Source organism: Oreochromis niloticus, linkage group LG13, assembly GCF_001858045.2.
Source record: "Oreochromis niloticus isolate F11D_XX linkage group LG13, O_niloticus_UMD_NMBU, whole genome shotgun sequence".
Taxonomy (NCBI): domain Eukaryota; kingdom Metazoa; phylum Chordata; class Actinopteri; order Cichliformes; family Cichlidae; genus Oreochromis; species Oreochromis niloticus.
In genome coordinates, this window is record NC_031978.2 from 17,399,698 (window position 1) to 17,419,392 (window position 19,695).

The 19,695-nt window shown below is 43.3% G+C and overlaps 1 protein-coding gene across 3 annotated transcripts in view; it reads left to right on the forward strand.

Annotated features, from left to right (window-relative positions):
* Positions 1-19,695, forward strand: part of lzts2a (leucine zipper, putative tumor suppressor 2a) — a 56,565-nt gene that overhangs the window by 33,923 nt on the left and 2,947 nt on the right. For 2 of the 3 annotated variants that reach the window (XM_013275576.3, XM_013275578.3), the window contains exons 3-8: positions 15,106-15,771; positions 17,293-17,955; positions 18,048-18,170; positions 18,425-18,571; positions 18,811-19,326; positions 19,551-19,655. In XM_013275576.3, the coding sequence (XP_013131030.1) occupies positions 15,139-15,771; positions 17,293-17,955; positions 18,048-18,170; positions 18,425-18,571; positions 18,811-19,326; positions 19,551-19,655 (2,187 nt within the window). In that variant the 5' untranslated portion in view covers positions 15,106-15,138. Of the gene's footprint in view, positions 1-617; positions 940-15,105; positions 15,772-17,292; positions 17,956-18,047; positions 18,171-18,424; positions 18,572-18,810; positions 19,327-19,550; positions 19,656-19,695 lie in introns of those variants that run through there. The other variant, XM_013275577.3, reaches the window with a different exon arrangement.

Here is a 19,695-nt window from a genome sequence, read left to right on the forward strand (position 1 = left end):
AAGACCTCCTATCAGCTGTCAGTGTAGTAGTGAAGGGGTGATGAATTGGGCTTGTTTTTGCAGCCACTGGACCTGGGCATCTTCCTAATACCTGCTGAACAATACCCACACTCACTTTCATGTGCACTGGAGAACATGAGGTGCACACAGCCACAAAGATGTTATATAATATACCCCATCTGAGATAATTGACCCGCCCTCTTTCTTCCTCTGTAGCGGCTGCTGCTCTTCATGTGGTGGATGATGTTTGTTAATTGGGTGTAACTAGGCCTAGTATTTAGCCAAAGGGGATAGGTGCTGTAAACCGTGTTGAAAGGGGTATTCCCCCAGTGCCTGGGGCCATTGTGCTCAGAAACAAATCCACTTAACAGAAATAGTGGATAAGATTTCCCAAAATGTCATATCCGACGCAGGACTGTGCTGATGCAGAGAGTATATGTGAAAGAGGAGGGGGTTGATTCTAAGGCTAAAAAGAGAAGGGGGAGGAGAAAAAGGGAGTCAGAAGAGAGTAGTGTGTGTGCTAAAAGAGGGAAACTAGAGGCAGAGGGGCTGGCAGACAAAAGTGGGAGAGGGGAGGGAGGAATGAGGAGGAGGAGGAGGAGGAGGAGGCGGTGGGGGAGGCGGTGCTAAGGCAGACAGCAGGGAAGGAAAGCTGAGAAGAGAAACAGTGGAGTGAAGTGAGAAGACCGAGAAGGAGGTGGTGAGAGAACAGGAAAATAAAAGGGCTTCCATTTGAAAGTCCTTGTGTCAGGATATGAAGTCCAGGAGCGGCGCAGAGGCAACGGCAGGAAGCTGGAATGCTGTAGGGGAGAGATAGTCGACAGAAGAAGGAAGGAGAGACGCGGAGAATCTGAACCATCACAGCACCGGAGTGATTTTTTTTTAAACTTTTTTTCCAAGAGAGACAAGTGAAGGCAGCGATGCAGGGCTCTCACTGGAGTGAGTATGGAGGGAAAGAGAGAGTGTGTGTGCTCTTACATGTGTCTGTATGAGAAACGTCAGTGCATATGCCTCAGATTCTCCAAACTCAGGCTCTCCTCACCCTGCTTTCCATTGCCGTTTGGCTTCGTTTAAATTTATGCAAATTCGCCTGAGAATAAACTTTGTATTCATGAGCACCTTGACTCTGTGTGTGAAGCCCCTTATGAGGGTGAGTTACATTTAACGAAAGGTGCAAGCAACATGGACAGGCAGGCGCGTGCAACAAGGATTTTGCAACTCGAATGGAAACTAGTTTAGTAAAGAAAAAATGCTGGTGACTTCTAAAAACTGAGTAATGAATAGTTAAATGATGATTCACAAACTTCAGTCAGCTGACAGACTCAGAAGCTTGAAGTTACCACTCTGAAGTTGTCACTTTTGTGGCTGGGCTAAATGACCCTGGAGAGTTTCTGTGCAGGGACAAACAAAACTGGTTGCCTGGATTTGTTGAGGTGGGATGATGAGGGGTTTTTGTGGTGTCTGAGCCCAGGTTTTCTAATCCTGACCCTGGCTAATCTACTCATTACACACTGTTGGGGGTATTGATTTGAAATTTCAGCCTTAAGAAAAGCTGCCCCCCTTTTTGGACAGTTGGCCTGGAGGAAGAAGGAGAAGAAGGAGGAGGAGGAGGGTGTTATTCAATCTGTCTTAACACACACTCACAGTGAAGATAAGAAAAGCATGAGGCAGCATGTACACTTGCACCAAAGCAGACAATTAGGCCACATCTCAAAAGTGTGACCTGCAAAACAACATGTTTTCATCCAGAAGACTCAAAGGGAATCTTTGTGTTTCTTTTGATGACAAAGCACTGGGGGTAGAGCCCGCTGCTATTCCTCTCATGTCTTCCCTATGTGTGTAATTACAAGCCTCCTCATGCGCCTTGGGCCACATATTGTAGTTTCTCATCAAGTTTGTTTTGGCCCGAGAGTGGTGTGTCAGCAGATATGTTTATAGACAGCTCGCAGTGCCGTCCATTCACTCAACTCTTTGTAGTATCTGTGTTTGATTGTATCATGTTAAGGCTTCATTTGAGGGCTTGCTAGGAGAAGACTGTAATTACCCAGAATGGGATTTGGCAGAGTTTGCAGAAGTGACGTTTTACTCTATAAATGCACAAACGCTGACGTGACGTTAAGGGTAAGGTGAAGGGGAGTGAGAATGGGGGCAGAGATGGAAAAGAAGGGTTACCTCATCTTCTTTGGACAAAATAAATGAGGTAACGTGTCACATGTTGCAGCCGTGTTGACTAATGCTTCCTGTGTGCTGTGGGTGTGTATGCACAGTACTAAAAGGTAGTTAAGCAGCTTCAAAAACAGGTATTGAGACCTTTTGTGGCTCTCTTTCTCTTTTGAAAGTCCTTTACCTTTTATCCACTCTCTGTTTAGGCTGAGCTTAGGTGGGCTGGATTCATTTAAGATCATGTTCCAGTTTGTTAAAGTCACGTTCTCACACAGAATGCCAGCAAAAACTTTAGATCATTTGTCATTTACCCTAAAGAAAGGATAGCCATAGCCACCATGATGTCACCCAACTGCTTTACAGGCACCATCTTCGTATTTTGAAATTGGATGTGATGAGAAGGCAGTGGCTCTAACTGAAAAACTGAGGGACACTCGTGATAGATGCTAGTCAGTCAAACTGTAAAACATACCCTGCTTTATCCTTCTTTGTGACTCCAATCACATCAAATTCACAAAATAAATCTCACATTGTATTAAGTAAGACTTAAAAATAGTGATTGAGGCCATCATTAAACCGTGTTACTGAGGTCACAGTCAAGAGAAGGGTCGTTTTCTCCATGACTTCTATAACAGCGGTGCCCAACCCCTGGGCCACGGACTGGTACCCGTCCATGAGTCGTTTGGTACCAGGCCGCAAGAGTTGAGGCTCGGGTGTGAAATTCATGGTTTTCAGGGTTTTTATCGTTAACTCTGTTTCCCTGGGTCTTTTCCCGTGTTGTAGTTGTGTGTCTTATTTTGGAAGAAATATTTACGTGTTACCATAGCGACCAGAGAGCATTAAGGGGCAGAGAGGAGGATGTTACTCTCAATGATGTTGGCGCATTTCAGTAGGACGCTGCTAATAAAGTTACACAATTACACAGTGAATTTGCGTTTATTATTATATTTACAAAATACCACAGTTTTTGTCTTGGTCGTATCATTTCAATTTAATGTATTTATCCGCGACACCTTAAAGGCCGGTCCACGAAAATATTGTCTGACATTAAACCGGTCTGTGGCGCAAAAAAGGTTGGGGACTGCTGTCCTATACAACTAGACTTTATTCCAAATCCAGTGTAGTCGCCCCCTGCTGGCCGATAAGAACGAATAGCTTTTTAGGGCTCGCTTCTTTACTCACCAGATGTGCCTATGCTGTAGGTATGTCATAATTTCAAACCCTTTCTGAAACACTACACCATAACCTGATACCTCTCTATAAATGTGCACGTGGCCATTGATGCACCCACACAGGGATAAATGCTAACAACAATCAGCATCTGAGAGGTACCGGCCGAAATAACACCAAAGCCCTGTGTGCGAGAGGGTGAGAACAGTGAGAATAAAGGGGTCCTACAACAGCATTAGCAAGCTTCCAGTTTGACTTCAGCTGTCACACCAAAGGAAATAAATGAGCTTGTTTCTGTTTACTTGGTGGAGGATATAGTATCAGTATCAGCTTGCTATGCAAGCATTTAAAGGTAGATGTACGGTAGGCTGCACATAACCTCTGAATATAACCAACATGTGCAACAGTGACTTTTTAATGGCAGTAGCCTTAAAATAAAACAAGATACAATTAAAAAAAATGTTATTCAAAACTATTCAGTCTTTCTCAAGTAAAGGCTTTTATTGCTTTTCATACTGGTTTTCGACAGCACTCGCCCATGAAAAGAAACAAACTGTAGTGATTTACAATCTATGTGCTAATCGTGCACTAACATGATTGACTGAGAACGGCAAATGTTCCAAAGTCAATAAAACAACAGCAGAATGCTTTTAAAAAGCTGAAATGTCATTGTTCTTGTCTCATATTAGTTTAGGAACTTGTTTTTTGGTTACAGTAGTGCTACAACTTAGGCTTCCACGGGGGTTACATTGTCACGGTTCAGGTGATGATGAGTGCATCGTACCTGGAGAAAAATCTGTTATTTATGTACCTTAGAATTACAGCTCTTTCCCATGTATCGTTTATTACTTTCTCAGCTGCAGCAGAGCAACAAAATGCTGTTTTTGTTAAAGCGATAGGACAAATTACGTGTTGAAATACATGTACCCATTCAGCAGTGGTTGTCTCTTTGGTGTATGGGCACCAAGTTCATCAAAAAGACCGAATTATAAGGATGGATTCAGATTCCATAAAGTTTTACTAGCCCCTTTCACACTTTCTGTGCTCGGCTCCATTGTTTTCCAATGATCCCATTTAGCTAAATCTCATGCCAGGTGTTTATGTAAAGCCTCTAGTTGAAGAGCAGGGTGGATGAATGGAGACAGAGACAGACAGATATGCAGGAAGACAGAGAGACGGCAAGAGATTCGAAGTCGGCCTGGCTTGTGCTCAGTTTGCTGAATGAGTATTTTCCAAGCCAGCCTGTCCCCACTCTGTCTTTCTCGAGTTTGCAGCGGCACGGACAGTATGTCTGAATACGTCTGCACATGTGCTCCTTCGCCATGTCAGATATTTTCCCACATGAGTGGAGTTGAATTTATGCAGTGAGGCTGGCACAGTTAAAGCGAGGCGTTGTTGCTTATGTAATAGCTGCTGTGGAACTCATTTGCCTGGCTGTATTTAGTAGCACTCTGTGTTTTTTGTGTGTGCGTGTGGGTGGCATTGTCTTTGTTATCTTCTGCTTCAGCTATGATTACTGATTTCACTCTCGAGCTGTGACACTTTCTGTGAAACATAAGAAAAATTTGAGACTTTTCAGATATCGAGTCCTACTTTTCCTCATTGAAGGATGCCAGTAAAGAGAAAGTCATATCGCTCGCTACCCCGTCTTTGTTCTGCGTGGCATTATAGGTCACATTGTGTGCCAAAGTGTGGTTGCTTTCAGTGTAAGATAACAGGCCTTTTCTCTCTGCTTTCTACCCTCTTGTTAAACTGAAACAATGGCCCTCCACTGTCGTACAGCCAAAGCAGCAGGGGGGAAGGAAGGGAAGTTTAGGAGGGAAAACTTTGCTCTTCTCACCACTGTTGGGACAATGAGCCTCCAAACAGAGCTTGGATTAGCCATGTTGTTAAAGACCAGATGACATGACTTTTCACTGATAAGATTTCATAAATTAAGTGAAATACTTTAGTATGAACTGGTCATTGATCCTGACAAACGGTAGTCCACTGGCCAGACTAATCCATGTGTCTCTACCACCGGCATTCTTGGTATTTCCAGTGTCTGTGGGTCTGACCGCTGACCACTGCTGGATAACTTTCAGTGGCTGGAAAACCTCCTGGAAAATCCAACATTTGGAGCAGACCAGGAATGTCAGCCATCTTCCCCTTTTTACACATGCTGCTACCTCAGTTTCCTCCAGCGTCAGCTGACTGAAGCACTGTTAAAGGCTGGGTATTGTGTCCTCTGTCATTTCTAATACAAATTTAAATGTGTCAGACCTAAAATTTAATGCCATGTTAAATTCATATTCATACGCATGCTGCTATTTCTATCAGCAGTGATATCATCAATGAACACTGATGACCTGGCTCCACTGGCAGCCATGCATGCCCATGACATAACATTACCTCCGCTGTGTTTGACGGATAACGTGGTATGCTGTCATGAGCTGTTTGATTCCTTATCCATGCTTTTTCTTTTTTTTTTAACGATCTATCTTTTATCTTTCATCTTGGTCTCACCTTTCCAAAGAATTTCTTTTGGATCAGGACAGGGTTTTTTTTTAAATTGTTTTCTGGCAAAGTCTAACTAGTGCTTTGCTCCTTACTGTAAGCCCTCTGTGTTTTCATTCATGAGGGCATCTCTTGATTACGGACTACCCCCCTGAGAGTGGTTTTGACTTGGTTAGAGTTTGTTTTTCTTAACCATGGAAATAAATCTGCGATCATGCACATTAGTTGTCTTCTTTGGTTTTTCAGACCTGTTACCCTTGTTCACCGGGCCAGTTCATTCGATTGCTGACTTGATCACTTTTGAACTTTTTGCTGTCTCTCTGAGGTGTATTTTAGTTTTAAGCCTAGTAAAGGACTCTTAACTTTCATTGACATCTCTGAGCCTAATTGAGACTTCCAGTGAACAGCTACCAAATGCAAGTTAAGTACTTGCAATCCACTCTAGATCTTTTATGCCTTTTATTCTCATCTTGCAATGGAATAATGAAGGAACAGGTCTCACTTGGCAGTGAATCTGCTTGTCAGTCAATTGTCCAGTTACTTTTGAGCCTAAATGGCGAACTATGTATCAAAATGTCCTAAACAGTTAAGTCGCTACTTTTGTAAAACTCTCTTCACATCATGTATATCATTGTATGATTTAAAAAAAATCCATTGTGTTGGTGTAACAGTGGTACACCACCTCAGCCATAAACCCATCAAGGTTGAAGTGTATAAAAGGAGTAGCTGAATAAACAAAACATGTGCATATACACACTAAAACTAGACTAGACTTGGTAATGGTAATGTAACTGTTCTTCTAACTGCTCGTCTATGTTGTCTGCAGCTGTCCATGTGTGCATCTGTAAGTAAGTATAATCCATTTATTAGTGACATACTGGCTGTGGAAACTTGGTCTGTGTGTGACCACATGTATCGTCTGGTGCATCTTGACAAAATGTATGAGTAGATTCAGTTCTTAAGTCAGCTGTGGTTGTTTGTGGAGAATCTAACACGGCAGTGTGTTCCAAACTGAACTTAGAAATAATCTTCCCAAGGTCTATTCATGGCTATATGTCAACTTAAATGGCTTTCCATTTCCCATTTTCAGTAGTTTCAACCCCCACGAGAATTTTATGATTTGCCCCTGCAGCTATATGTGTGTGTGTGCGCGTGCCTGTGCGTGATAGGACAGCAAGAGAATCTGGGCTTCGGTAAGCCCGCTCTCAAGTTCAAATTGAGGCCAGATGCTTTGAGATGCTAAAGAACCAAACCTGTCTGCTGTCAAACTGTCACAAATGCACAAAACACACTCCTTCACTCACCTATTCACCTATTCTATCACTCTTTCCCTTCCTTTCTTTTTTTTCCCACACTTCCTGACTCTATCTCATTTCGCCATGCACATGAAAAATGTGGGCCTCAAATGCCATGGCAACGCTTCCAAACAGAGGGAGAGGCTAAGGTCTGCAACAGCAACAAGTTGGTTGTAAAAGCACAGAAGGAAAAAAATGGAGCAAAGGAGGACCTGTTGCCAGTTAGTCCTGCACAGACTTGCACTTTGTTAGAAAACTTATTTCTCCAGTTATTTTGTTTGTTTGGGGGTTTTTTGACAAAGAAAATGAAAAAATGAAGTCAGAGCTCAACACAAAACAAGTTAGAGTGTCAAACAAAGAGGACAATATCTCTCCTGAGTGAAGAGAGATTTGGCTCTAGGGTGATGAGTTAATGAGGACTAAGAAAGTATGCATGCATTCAGCAAAACACACAGACTGAGACTGTAAAGCCTAGCCATGTGGGGGTAGGTGACAGTGAGCGCCCACTCAGACAGACAGTCATTGTGCAGGAATGATGGAATAATATAACCTCAGGTCTTCTGGCAAAACTTTAAAAGACGTGTCTCATTTTACAGTGGTGTCGGCTTACTTCATTATAATACCATTTCTTGCCCGTTTGAAGTTTTATTGCGGCGTTTCAGCAAGTAGATGTGTGACAAATAAAGAGGTGAGCAGATTAGGGGTGGACTGATTGCCTTATTGTGTGTGCTTGTGTGTCGCTGCCTTGCCTGTACTTGTGGATTCTCTTTTGTTAGCAGCCATCGAGGATTATTGTGACTCACCTAGCCTGTTGATTTTCACTCTACCTCTGTCTCTCTCTGTTTCCATCCACTGCGATCACTTGTCTCAAGATTAATCAAGGCCACCCAGGATCTGTATACCAGAGTGGCATATTTCTGCTGCGAGTGTTCAATTTCATGTCATGCACTCTCACTGTCCTGCTGTGGAAGTACTTGAATGCCACTGATCAAAATATACAGCCCAGCGGCCATCCATCATAATGTGTGGTTCTTATCACCACTTGCATACTGATATTTTTGCAGCGCCGACTCTCATCTGATGATTTTTATTCTTTCCACTTGTTGCTCTGATCTATACACTGGCTTTACCTTTGGTTAGTCACACTGTGGTGTTGCAGTTAAAGAATGAGCAGTTGAAAATCTAGCTGCATAGACTAGTGAGCAGGGAGTGGTATGAAATGGTGAGGATGGAAAAGGAGGAGTGATAGGAGAGAGGTGGAGCAACAGTGAAGCGCAGGAAACAAAGAAGCAAGAAAATCAGAGGGGAAACGGGTGAAATTGAGCAGAAATGCTAAAGAGGATGAAATGAGAGGAAGAAAGTTGAGGTCATCATTTATTCTCATGAATGCAACATCTGAGGAACACCTTGAAAGAATTTCTTTAAAATGTTACCACAAACATCCACTTGGACTTAAATATGTACTAATTATAACTTAGTTGTCAAAGGTAGGACAGGGATGCCAAAATCATACAGCCCACTTTAGTCTGGGCCGAACTAGTAAAACTGCCTTTTGTGTCAGTGTAAAGAAGCTAACTACACATTTAATTCCTGAGATATCTTAATATATGAAAAACAAGTGCAATTTCCACAGTACATCTCAGTTTTTCGAATCGAAGAAATCTGTCAGCACAATTCTTTGGACTTTTTTTTACTGTAACAAAACTATATAAAAAAACAGTGAGTATTTCTATGAACTATAGAAATGTCTATCTTCTGTAATCTATTTGTTTATCTATTACTTAATTGCTTTAGTTTACATGAATGGCCACGGGGCAGGATCTTATCAGTAGGGAAAGCTGTAAAACTTGTCAAAATACAGTTACAAATCCAAAATTTGTGACTAATTAAATTTTTCTTTAAAGCCGTCCACTGGGCTGGATTTGGGTCTTTGCTGGGCCCACTCTGGCCCCTGGGCCTTATGTTTTTTATGTTTCCTCAAATTTCAAAACTTCTGCCTATTCTTGAAATGTTTTTAGTGGCTCCATACTGTAGTGGTTTACACATTTTCTTGGAAAGCGCTCGGTTGCTAGTTCATTGGGAACACAAATCCACCTTTGGGGTAGCATCAGGAAGGGTATAGATGTAAAATGCTGCCAAATCAAACATGCAAACTCCTTGTGAAAAAGGGAGGAAACAAAAGTACCTTTGGTAACAATGTGAAATACATAAATACTCACTTGCAACATGTTCTTATATGATTAAACACAGCAATGTTTACAATCCATGCAACATTATCACCACAGGTGGAAAAGTCTGCAGCATCATTAAAGGGGCAAACTTTGCTGGCTCGCTGGCCAGGTCACACCCACAGGTGTTTTGAGGGTGTAACTCACGAGTTGAGGTTGTTCCAGTAGTAAATTTGGAAAAGCAAGGAAAAATGGTTTTGCTCCTTAACAAGGCGGAACAATGCACTTTAAACACCACTGCAAGCAGGTTCATGCATAAATCCTGGTCAGTGCTCTGTGTATGGCTTATTTAGCCGGCTTTAAATTCACAACAGTGGAAGCGAAGTTTTTATTACCGTTGCGATGCCCCCATCTTGAAGTCAGGGTTGGTGGGGCTCCTCCTCCTCCTTTTTCAGTTTTATTCATCAGAAACTGTTCAATAAATTACATTTTTCTGACAGGATTTTGAGAGCTTTTGGCAGACAGTGAAGTTAAAATACAGATATCAGAAATATAGAAGATATTTAGATATTTAGAAACAAGAAGATATTTGGTGGAGAATAGACCTGAGATAAAAGCAGAATGAATACTGGATGTACTTTAATTGGGGTGATCTAATGCAGGTTTAAATAAACAGAAAGCACACTGCAGTTTATGCATTTCCTTTTTCTTCCTGCTCCAGTGTGAGCATTTGCTGTTTTGCTCTATTAAAATTAGTCTAAAATGGGGACTTTTGTGTCGTTTGTCAAAACATGTTCAAATTTTAAAGGATTAATTAAGCAAATTTAGCACTGTGTGTCAGTAATGGATACGTTTATCATGATTCGGGCATACGCTAGTTTTTTACAATGTCATCAAACTGCATGTCCTGGATTACAAAGGAAAGCACTGTTTGCTAGTTACAATATTTAAGTTTAAACAGACTGCCACACTCAGCTGCTTGACCGCATGTACTCATAAACCCTCGGGTTTTACAGGACCAAAGATGCTTCAGCATGACTTGTTTTCACAGCCATAACACAGCTGTGGCCTGCCATGCAGATTTCACTGCATGTTGTTGCCGTCTTTGGCTTGCTGGGTTGAAGGAAAATTCCTGCAAGCCGACATGAGTAACAGCATTTTTGCTCGGTCAGCAGGAGGTGGTTCAGCAAAGACAAGTTGTCTCGCTTCACATTTGATTTGAGACGTTAAGGTGCTCAGACCTCTGTGTCTCTGCACTGGCAAAATAATGATAAACAGGATTATGGATGCACGGTTCTCCCTGAAGCTCATTTCTGTTTGGCTTCTCTTTTTGGGCAACCTGATATTGGAAAATCCCCTAAAACCCCGGGCAACACTCTCAGCTAGCCTTCCTTTGTGTGTTTACCCCTTATCCTCTTTCTTTTTCTTCCTTCGTATTCTCACTTTTCTAAGTTTGTTCTGAGCCCAGCAGAGTCTCTGGAACAGCTCTGAGGTTGCGTGTGATTGCAAGGGGTGATCTACCGCTGCACAATAATGGGGTTTCCTCTCCTGGGTAGGACTGGCATTATTAACAGACTTATCATAACGGGATTATTTCCCCGTCACAGAACTGACTTCTGGATCTTGTTAGAGAGCTACCTGGGAACTTCTTTCTTCTATCAGCTCTGCTCCTGTTCATCCTGAGCCAGTTGGTACCATGTGGACGCTAAACTCTCGCATCCACTTGGTGTATTTCCAGTTACTGTCAGAAGCAGTAAGGCTGCCTTTAAGCGGTTCAGCATCATTTAATAGTTTTAGAGTGTCAGGATGTGGTGTAAAGTGCCCCTGGGTTGACCCCATCACAGCTAGCTGTAACACTATTGGAGTTTATTTTTGAACGCCGAATCAAATGCCTCACCGGGAGAAATGCCTCATGAAAGACTATCAGAATGATTTCAGGCACTTGAGATGTTTTCTATATTTAGTGGTGATGGCTGTTTTTTCTCTGCCTGTCTTGTGCTGCTGACAGCAGAGGAGGATGCGTGTAATGAGGAAGGTGGAGGAAGCGGCGAGGGCGGATGGAGCGGATTGTGAAAGTATTTTCACTTTCTCAGAGGAACCAAGGAGGAGAGGAGGCCTTCAATAACTTTTAAGAACCAACCAGTGAGCAACATCAGAGGGGGAAATTAGCTTTTGAGATTTGTTGCCCGAGTAGCCAGAACAAAACCCTGCCCTCGGAGGTCACAGGGGTGGGAGGGGAGGGCAGAATCAGACCAGCCGTCCCCCACCTCATTCCTCAGGAGGAGGGGGTCACGGTTGACGGTCGCAGAGGCTTGTTAATTCTATTATCCCTGCCTGAGAGGTCCTTGTCAGGGCTGGGAGTGAAGAGGAGAAGGGTGGGGGTTAGTGATGGCTGGATCAAAGGGGAAAGGAGGTTGTGTGAGGCGTGATTATTTTGGCATTGGAAATGATCACATACCACGCATATCTTTATCTCCTTGACTCACGAGTACTCACGAAGCCTGTCTCGTCTCTTTAACTCCCCGTCACTCTCCGCCACATACTCGCAGACAGTTTAGTCAGTATGGAGTGAACTGGCAGGAATTGAATCATCCTGCTTACTGATCACGAATGAATAGTTTGAGCTGTTACATATGCTTTCCCCGATCTCCTATCCAGTGAGTTGTATTTTTTCAGGGATAAAATCAAAGCGTGATACTGTAAACTTGATTACTTGATCAAGATTCAATCATTAATGACAAATAAAATCCATTATTTCAACATACTTTCACGAACAATCAAAATATTTTCTTACCCAACAGAGCTGCATGTGAAACAGCAAATTCCCAGTTAACCTCCCAGCTTCCAAGTACTAAGTCCATGTGATATCCGATTGCACCAGTATTCAAACAGCACAGTTAATATCTGTTACATTCACCACTAGCGAGCGGGTGTGATGTGTGAGTTGCTGCACGCTCTGCCCATAAGGCTCTCTCATCTAAATCACACAGTATTTTCAATAGTACAAACATGTCTGAACTTGACTGTTTCCTGCTGTGTGTCATGTGTGAGGCAACCTCGAGCACACAAAATGAGGCTAACATTGAAGTGCCAAAAACCTCAGTTCCTCTAGTGACCACTTGAGGATTGCATGCCGTCATGATATAAACCTTTAATTCGTTAAGTCCCATTTTTAAGCCTTGAGATGAGCATTTTCACCATTGCCATCTTGGTGTTTTGAAACTAGATGTGACGAGAGAGGGGTGGAGCGGATAGTTTAGCTTTTCTTAATTCAGCTGTGCAGTTGTTGCGGATGGTTAGCAGCTAAAAGACCGCTTTTCTTCCAAATTAAAATGGGTCGTTTGATGAGCGACTTTTGTTGGAGAGTGAAATACTGAGTGTAAGAAAAAACCTACTTCAGTAGTGGTCTGTGATGGATGGAATCAATGTCACTCACCCATTTGGGCCACTCATCTAAAAATCCAATACTACTGGTCAACATCCGCCAGTATTTTCAATAAGATACATGAAAGAAACAGAATTCCCTAACAGTTTTCATATACAGTTATGTATATGTTCTTACTAAGACAAGATGATCATGCATTTTAAAAAGTCAGTTGTGTAAGTCATTTACATGCTGCTGACTCTCTTCGGATCAGCTGGTTCTTGTGTTTGTTGTGTCCCAAACACCTTTTGACAACATTTAAAAGTTTCAGGATAATCTTTGGCAGACAAACTATCCAACATCAACACTCTTAACGTGGCTGATGGGTGTTTGTCCTGTCTCTTCTTTACTTGACTGTTACGAATGCTGATACCGATATACCGGCAAATGGCTAAAATCGGCTGATTATATATGAACCCTGCTGGTATACTGCTCGAGCAGGTGTATATAAGCTTAGCATAAAAAGTCAGGAAATTTATGTTTGGTTGATAATTTCTTTGTTGTAACACTGCTTCTTGGCAATAAATCTTATACCGTTGGAAAGCCTGTTTACTTCTCCTTAAATGCTGCCACATTTGTGCAGAAAAGCGAGCCAGTGTGGTTTTGTTCTCACTCTGCCACGAACAGCATGCCCGAGCCGATCCCACAAGTGTTCGATAGGGTTGACATCCATCCGCTCCACTCCCAAATTCTCGAGGTAGTCTCTGATAAACCCTGCTCTGTGGGAGTTGTTGATTTTGTGAGAGTTGCACTGTTGCCTCAATTTGTGTGATCTGAAACATGAGTTAACACACTTGCTTTAATCCACAGCTGGTGTTTGTATTTATTGTATTTCCAAGAATACAGACTTCTCTTAGGGGGTGATTATTGTAACCATTTTGTAAGAATGGATGTTCATGAACGGTCGGTCTGGACATAACCGCGTGCAGCCATGGCACCAAAGGATTATTCCACTTGGCCAGACGGGTTTCAGATTGGCACAGCAGGCTAGGACGCGAGTCCCGTCTATGCCCCCCTGGGCAATACTGATAATGCTATCTGCAAATGGAAGACTTAATCTGCTGCCACTTATTGTGTTAATAATATCTATCCATGTTTCACTGCCTAAAAATAGTGCAGCAACTGACTGAAGCTAATATTCATTTCCTTCAAAGATGCTCTTTGATGGGTGTGAGCCTTGTCATCATAAAACGGTAAAGTGAATAAATTTCAAACCACTTTAGGAATAATACCCAGATGACTGCTCGCAGGTTCAGACGAGGACACGCAGGAATATCACAGAGCAGCTGGAGCTGGAGATGATTGTGACTCACCCTCCTCACCCTTTACTAAATCCATCCTCATTTTTTTTTCTCCTCCTGCCTCGTTAATGACACTGGCAATTAGCAGTAGATACAGTATGTTTAATGAGGGATGAGCTGTGACTGTGGAGGTCACGGGGGAGGGGGTTTGAAATATTTCACACAGCTGTAAAGTGGGTGTAGTGAATCAGAAAAAATAGGTTTGCTTCATTGCTGCAAAGTAGATCTATGATATTTAGATATTTTAATATTAAATTGTGTTTTTAATCATTTTAATATGAACAACAGTTTAAGAATAACCTGGTTGTTTGCCATATTATTGAATGAGTTAAGAAGTAATTCATTAACATTGATTCTTCAAGTCTCTGGAACTCTACTGTGAGGACAAAACACCATTTCTTCCAAAACATATGTCCGCATTTAAAGTTTTGTTAATAATGGCAACACATTGGAGAGAGTTCAGAGGTGATTTGTAATATGAGGGTTTTTTTTCATTAAGTTTAATCTCCTCCCACCCATGATGTGTGAGACAGCTGTGGACAGAGGAGCCAAAGGTTCTACATGAGAAAATGTTTCCTTCCAAAGCGTCTTACATGCTCCAAGTTTTTACACCTGTCAAATCAGCTGAAATGCATGTCCACAGAATTTGATCTCTTGCAGGGCTTTAAAATAAAATAGATTAGTTTAGATATGTTATATTGATTGACATACTTTATTATTAGTGGAGCAAAGCGTCAGTTCAGAGTTGAGCCCTTCCATACGGCTGCTGCTACTTTTGCTCTGCAGCTACAGCCCACGCTGATGTAGTTTCACTGATCCTCCACAGTGCAGCTTTCTGCTGTGATCTTTTCTCGCGCCTAGTGTTGTGTTTTTTTTCAGGGGAGGTTTTTTTGTTGTTTGTTAATTGTGCATATTCATATTACATATACATCCATTGCAAGACAAGTTTTTTCTGGGGGGGGGGGGGTACATTTATAGATGATATTAATACACGTATAACATTTTTTAACTATTGAATAAAAAGCCTGTGTAATAGTTGCATCTGGGGTATAAATGTAACATTTTGTGTCTGTTTTCTCTCTTATCAGAGTGTGTGGTGCGTCTGACACCGTCGGGCTACCATGGCTCTGGTTCAGGCACTACCCCTGACCGTGAGTGACCACCCGAATCCAGGCCTCGACGTCCAACAGTGCCGGCCGCTATCATCCCATTCCCCCTCAGGCCCCTGCTCTGGCCCCTGTGGGCACTGCAGCTCTGACACAGCCATGGGATCAGTGAGTAGTCTCATATCGGGCCGGACGTACCAAGAGAGACACTGCAGGGCTGCCAGCGAATTCAACACCAAGCCACGCCGCTCCACGCCAGCTACCAGCTGCTTCCGGCTCCACGATAATACCCTCCGCAGTGGGAGCTCCCTGGAGCAGCTGCTGGTTATCAGCAACCAAACACAGCCTCAGGCTCAGGTTCTGCCTCCACCGCTTCCCACAAAGAAGCAGCCACGGCCTGGAAACTCTGCTGGGACAGGAGGGGGTGGAACGGTTGCTGGAGCAGTAGGCGGTGTCGGTGGCAGCACTAATGGGAACTTTGGGTATGCGAGCAAGGAGGTGGTGGTTGGAGACTGGAACGACAACCTGGTGCTGACTGCTGCAAGCCCCTGCAGCGACTCAGAGGACCAAAAAGACAACAGGACTCTAAATGGGAACATTGGTGGACCTCCTCCCAAACTCATCCCAGTGTCTGGACAGCTGGAGAAGGTGAGGAGAAGTACCGGGGTAATCTGGGAAGATGCTGCTGATTTAATACGCTGATTTAATTTAGCTGATAATTAACAAGAGGATGCAGTATTTAGCTCAAAGGGGGTTATAGCAGCTTGTGATAAATGACAAAATCGTATTAAAAGTTCAAGACTGAAGTCAAAATAGAATAAAACTTGAATGTGGCTGCAGGGCAGATTGCTTTACAGACATCAGTCGACCTTGACACATAGAATAAATCTAAATATCCTACACTGCCACAATGAATTGGTGGAATGGGAAAAACAGGAGTGACACCTTGAGATTTAGGGTTAATATTTTATATAAAAAGGCAATAAAACATGGGACAAAGGCTGTGAGACAACTGCTTTCAAAAAGTTCTTTTTATATTTTAATATCTATTAAAATATAAACAGAAGTTTATACGTCAGACATAAGAATAAAAATATTCTTGCCTCTGACATTTGCAATAAATACAATAATATTGACAAAACTCTAAAACTAACACTGAAACTAATAAAACTAAACTGAAACTAGCAAACCGAATCTTGTGACTAATTGAAACTAAACAAAATTTTTAAAAAGTCAAAACGAAATAAAAAAATAAAAAAGTATAATAACTCTCCAAATCAATTGGCCGTGCTTTTGAGTCCACGCCAATCTTCTGAACAGCTTCATCCGCTAAAGAAATCTATGAAATGTGGTTGAAAGCTCTTAAACCGTGTATTAATCGTTTACCATACCTCACTGCTTTGCATATCTCACATCCTTTGGGGCTGAAGGGTGGTGCAGAAAGTGGAAAGTGCCTTTCAGCATGACACTGAAACCCCAGCACCTCTGTCAGTGCCCCTGACCTCTAATCTGAAGATATTTATAGGTCAGTTTCTTCTTAAATTACAGCTCAATATCACCCACCAGGACATCAAATATCATACTGAGGACTTTTTTTTAATCTGTTATCACTGCTGCCTGCGTGAACACGTTTTACAGCAGATTACCTCAGCTGTCTAATTGGCTATTTATTCCTATCGATCCGGAGGGAAGCTTAATAACCGGCCTGACAGACTCAGATGGATCATTTGACAGCTGCTCACCTTGCAGACACATCATGATGAGTGTCAGGGCTCGCTCGCACCCAGTGACGTCTTTAGTGAACTCTGAGAAAGATCATTAAGAAAATGCTTACAGAGGAGAAGATGCTTTCACGCTCTCAGTCTTTGTCACGACTCTTCCTTCGCTCTCGTCTGTGCCCTTTCTTTCTTTGCCCTTTAATCAGATTTTTTCCTCTCCTCCACTCTTCTCCGTCTTGTGTCTGTCTATCCATCTTATGCGATAGGAATATCATTAAGGAAATTGCTTAATGAACCCTTTAAATATCAATTAAACCAAACCAAACTAATCAGAGCCTTGTGGGGTGGCCTGCCAGCACATCGCTCACCCTTTACTAATGAGTTTTACTCAGTCGTTACTAATTAGCACAACAGTCATTAATGCTATTTTTTTAATAATCTACACTTTCAGAACATGGAGAAAGTGCTGATCCGTCCAACAGCGTTCAAACCTGTCGTTCCCAAGAATCGGCACTCGGTACAGTACCTTTCGCCACGGCCAGGTGCCAGCACTCTGTCGGAGAGCCAGGCCAGCCTCAACCTTCTGCTGCCCCATGGAGGATCCTGCAGTGCCAGCGGTACAAGCGGGAATGGTGGAAGCAGCAGTTCCAACTCTGAAGGGAAGTGCACCTCCTACATCGGTGGTCGCAATGCTCGGAGCAGCCAGTCCTGCTCCATGTCAGATTCAGGGAGGAACTCTCTCTCCAGCCTCCCTACTCACAGCAGCACAGGTTACAGTTTGGCTCCCAGTGAGGGCTCCAGTGCTGGTTCTGGGTCGGGAGGCCAGCTGGAGCCTGTGTCGGGCATCGGCCGAAACACTTCTGGTGGAAGCGGGAGCCACGGTCACAGTAACTCGGACAGTGGACGTTCCTCGTCCAGCAAGAGCACAGGCTCGGGGTCGCTTAGTGGGCGCGGGCAGCCCCTGTCAGACAGCGGGTCCTGTGGCCACTCTCCACCCCCCGTAGAGGGTTACGAGGCCGTGGTGAGGGAGCTGGAGGAGAAGCTGAGGGAACGAGACCTGGAGCTCCAGCAGCTCAGAGAAAATCTGGACGAGAATGAAGCTGCCATCTGCCAGGTGAGACACTGTCACCCTAAAACACCGATCATAAACTTGATATGATGAGGATCTGATGTTTGACCTCTCAGCCGCGTCTTTTACTGTGACAGGTGTACGAAGAGAAGCAGCGCCGCTGTGAAAGAGAGATGGAGGAGCTGAGACAGAGCTGTGCCACAAAGATGAAGCAGGCCTCTCAGAAGGCACAGAGAGCACAGCAGGTGCTTCAATTACAGGTATGCAAAGTATTTAAAAATATTAAATGAAGAAATTTAAGCGTTAAATTAGAAAGCTCGATTAATCCATTACACATAAAATTGCAGTGAACCTAAACTCTGCTACAAATGTGTTTGTTTTTGTTCCAGTTATTTTTAATGTTGTCTTATACTTTAGTAGTTTTCTCTCTCCACACTTACGTGTCTTACTTCAGATTAGCATATCTGTGTTTTTGTAAGAAAGCGTGAACATGTGCATCTTTGTGTGTTGCCAGGTATTTCAGCTACAGCAGGAGAAAAAGAAGCTACAGGAGGACTTCTCCTCTCTCCTGCAGGACAGAGAGACACTGGAAAGGAGGTGCGCCACAATCCAGAGGGAGCAGACCCAATTAGGGCCACGTCTGGAGGAGACAAAGTGGGAGGTGGGTGAAAGCCAGATACCTGATAGTCAGTCATGAATCTGTCAGAAGCAGCGCAGTGATTAAATGTCTCAGCTGTGAATTTGTGTGATCCTATTTTTGTTTGTCAGTTGCTCTTTTCATTTTCTGTTCATCTCTTACTGTTTACCAACTAATAAAAACATAAAATTCAGAAACAAGCGTCTAAGCTTGGAGGAAATTGAGGTTTGCCTCTCTCTTACTTTCTTTCTGTTGTTCACCAGGTGTGTCAAAAGTCAGGAGAGATCTCTCTCCTGAAGCAGCAGCTTAAGGAGATCCAGTCGGAGCTCAGCCAGAAGGCAGGAGACATTGTGGTCTTGAAGGCCCAGCTTAGAGAAGCTCGCTCTGAGCTGCAAGCCAGCCAGGCTCGATCCCAGGAGGCCCAGACTGCCCTGCGGACTCGGTCACTGGAGCTGGAGGTCTGCGAAAACGAACTCCAGAGGCGCAAGAGTGAAGCTGAGCTGCTCCGGGAGAAAGTGGGGCGTTTGGAAGAGGAGACAGCCCGGCTACGTGATGCTCTGACTGGTCACAGCGGACCTACTCTGCCTGGAAATGCAGCCATGAAGGGGCAATGCATGAGCCTGACGCTGCAACAGGGTAGAGCTGTGGCAGGAAGGGGAGGTCCCAGTCCCTCTGTGTTCCGCAACGGAGAGGAGACTCATCTGGTCTGGGGTGGAGAGAGCGATGAAGCCAAGGCTCAGAGGCAGAATGCAGAAACAGTGTTGGGACTCAGGCAACAGGTATGTGTTTTTCAGTAACTTTTGCAAGCATATGTGATGAAAATTGATGCATCTAGCAAGGTTTTGTGTCAGCTCAGTTTTGTGGCCTTTTGATAGGAATATTGACGTTCTGTGCTGTCCTTTATGTATTATGTAGCTTATGGGCCCGTATAGTGACGAGCATTACAAGTTTTTTGCTTTAAATTTCTGTAAGAAAAGGAACTAAACATGATACACTGAAACAGGTGGATAGGCTGAAGGCTGAGCTCATGTATGAGAGGAGGACTGGTGAGGAGCAGCTGTCACGTTTCGACGAAGAGAGGCGGGTGTGGCAGGAGGAAAAGGAGAAGGTAAACATTTCGACTTTTAATCTTTTTCCTTGAGCGTGAC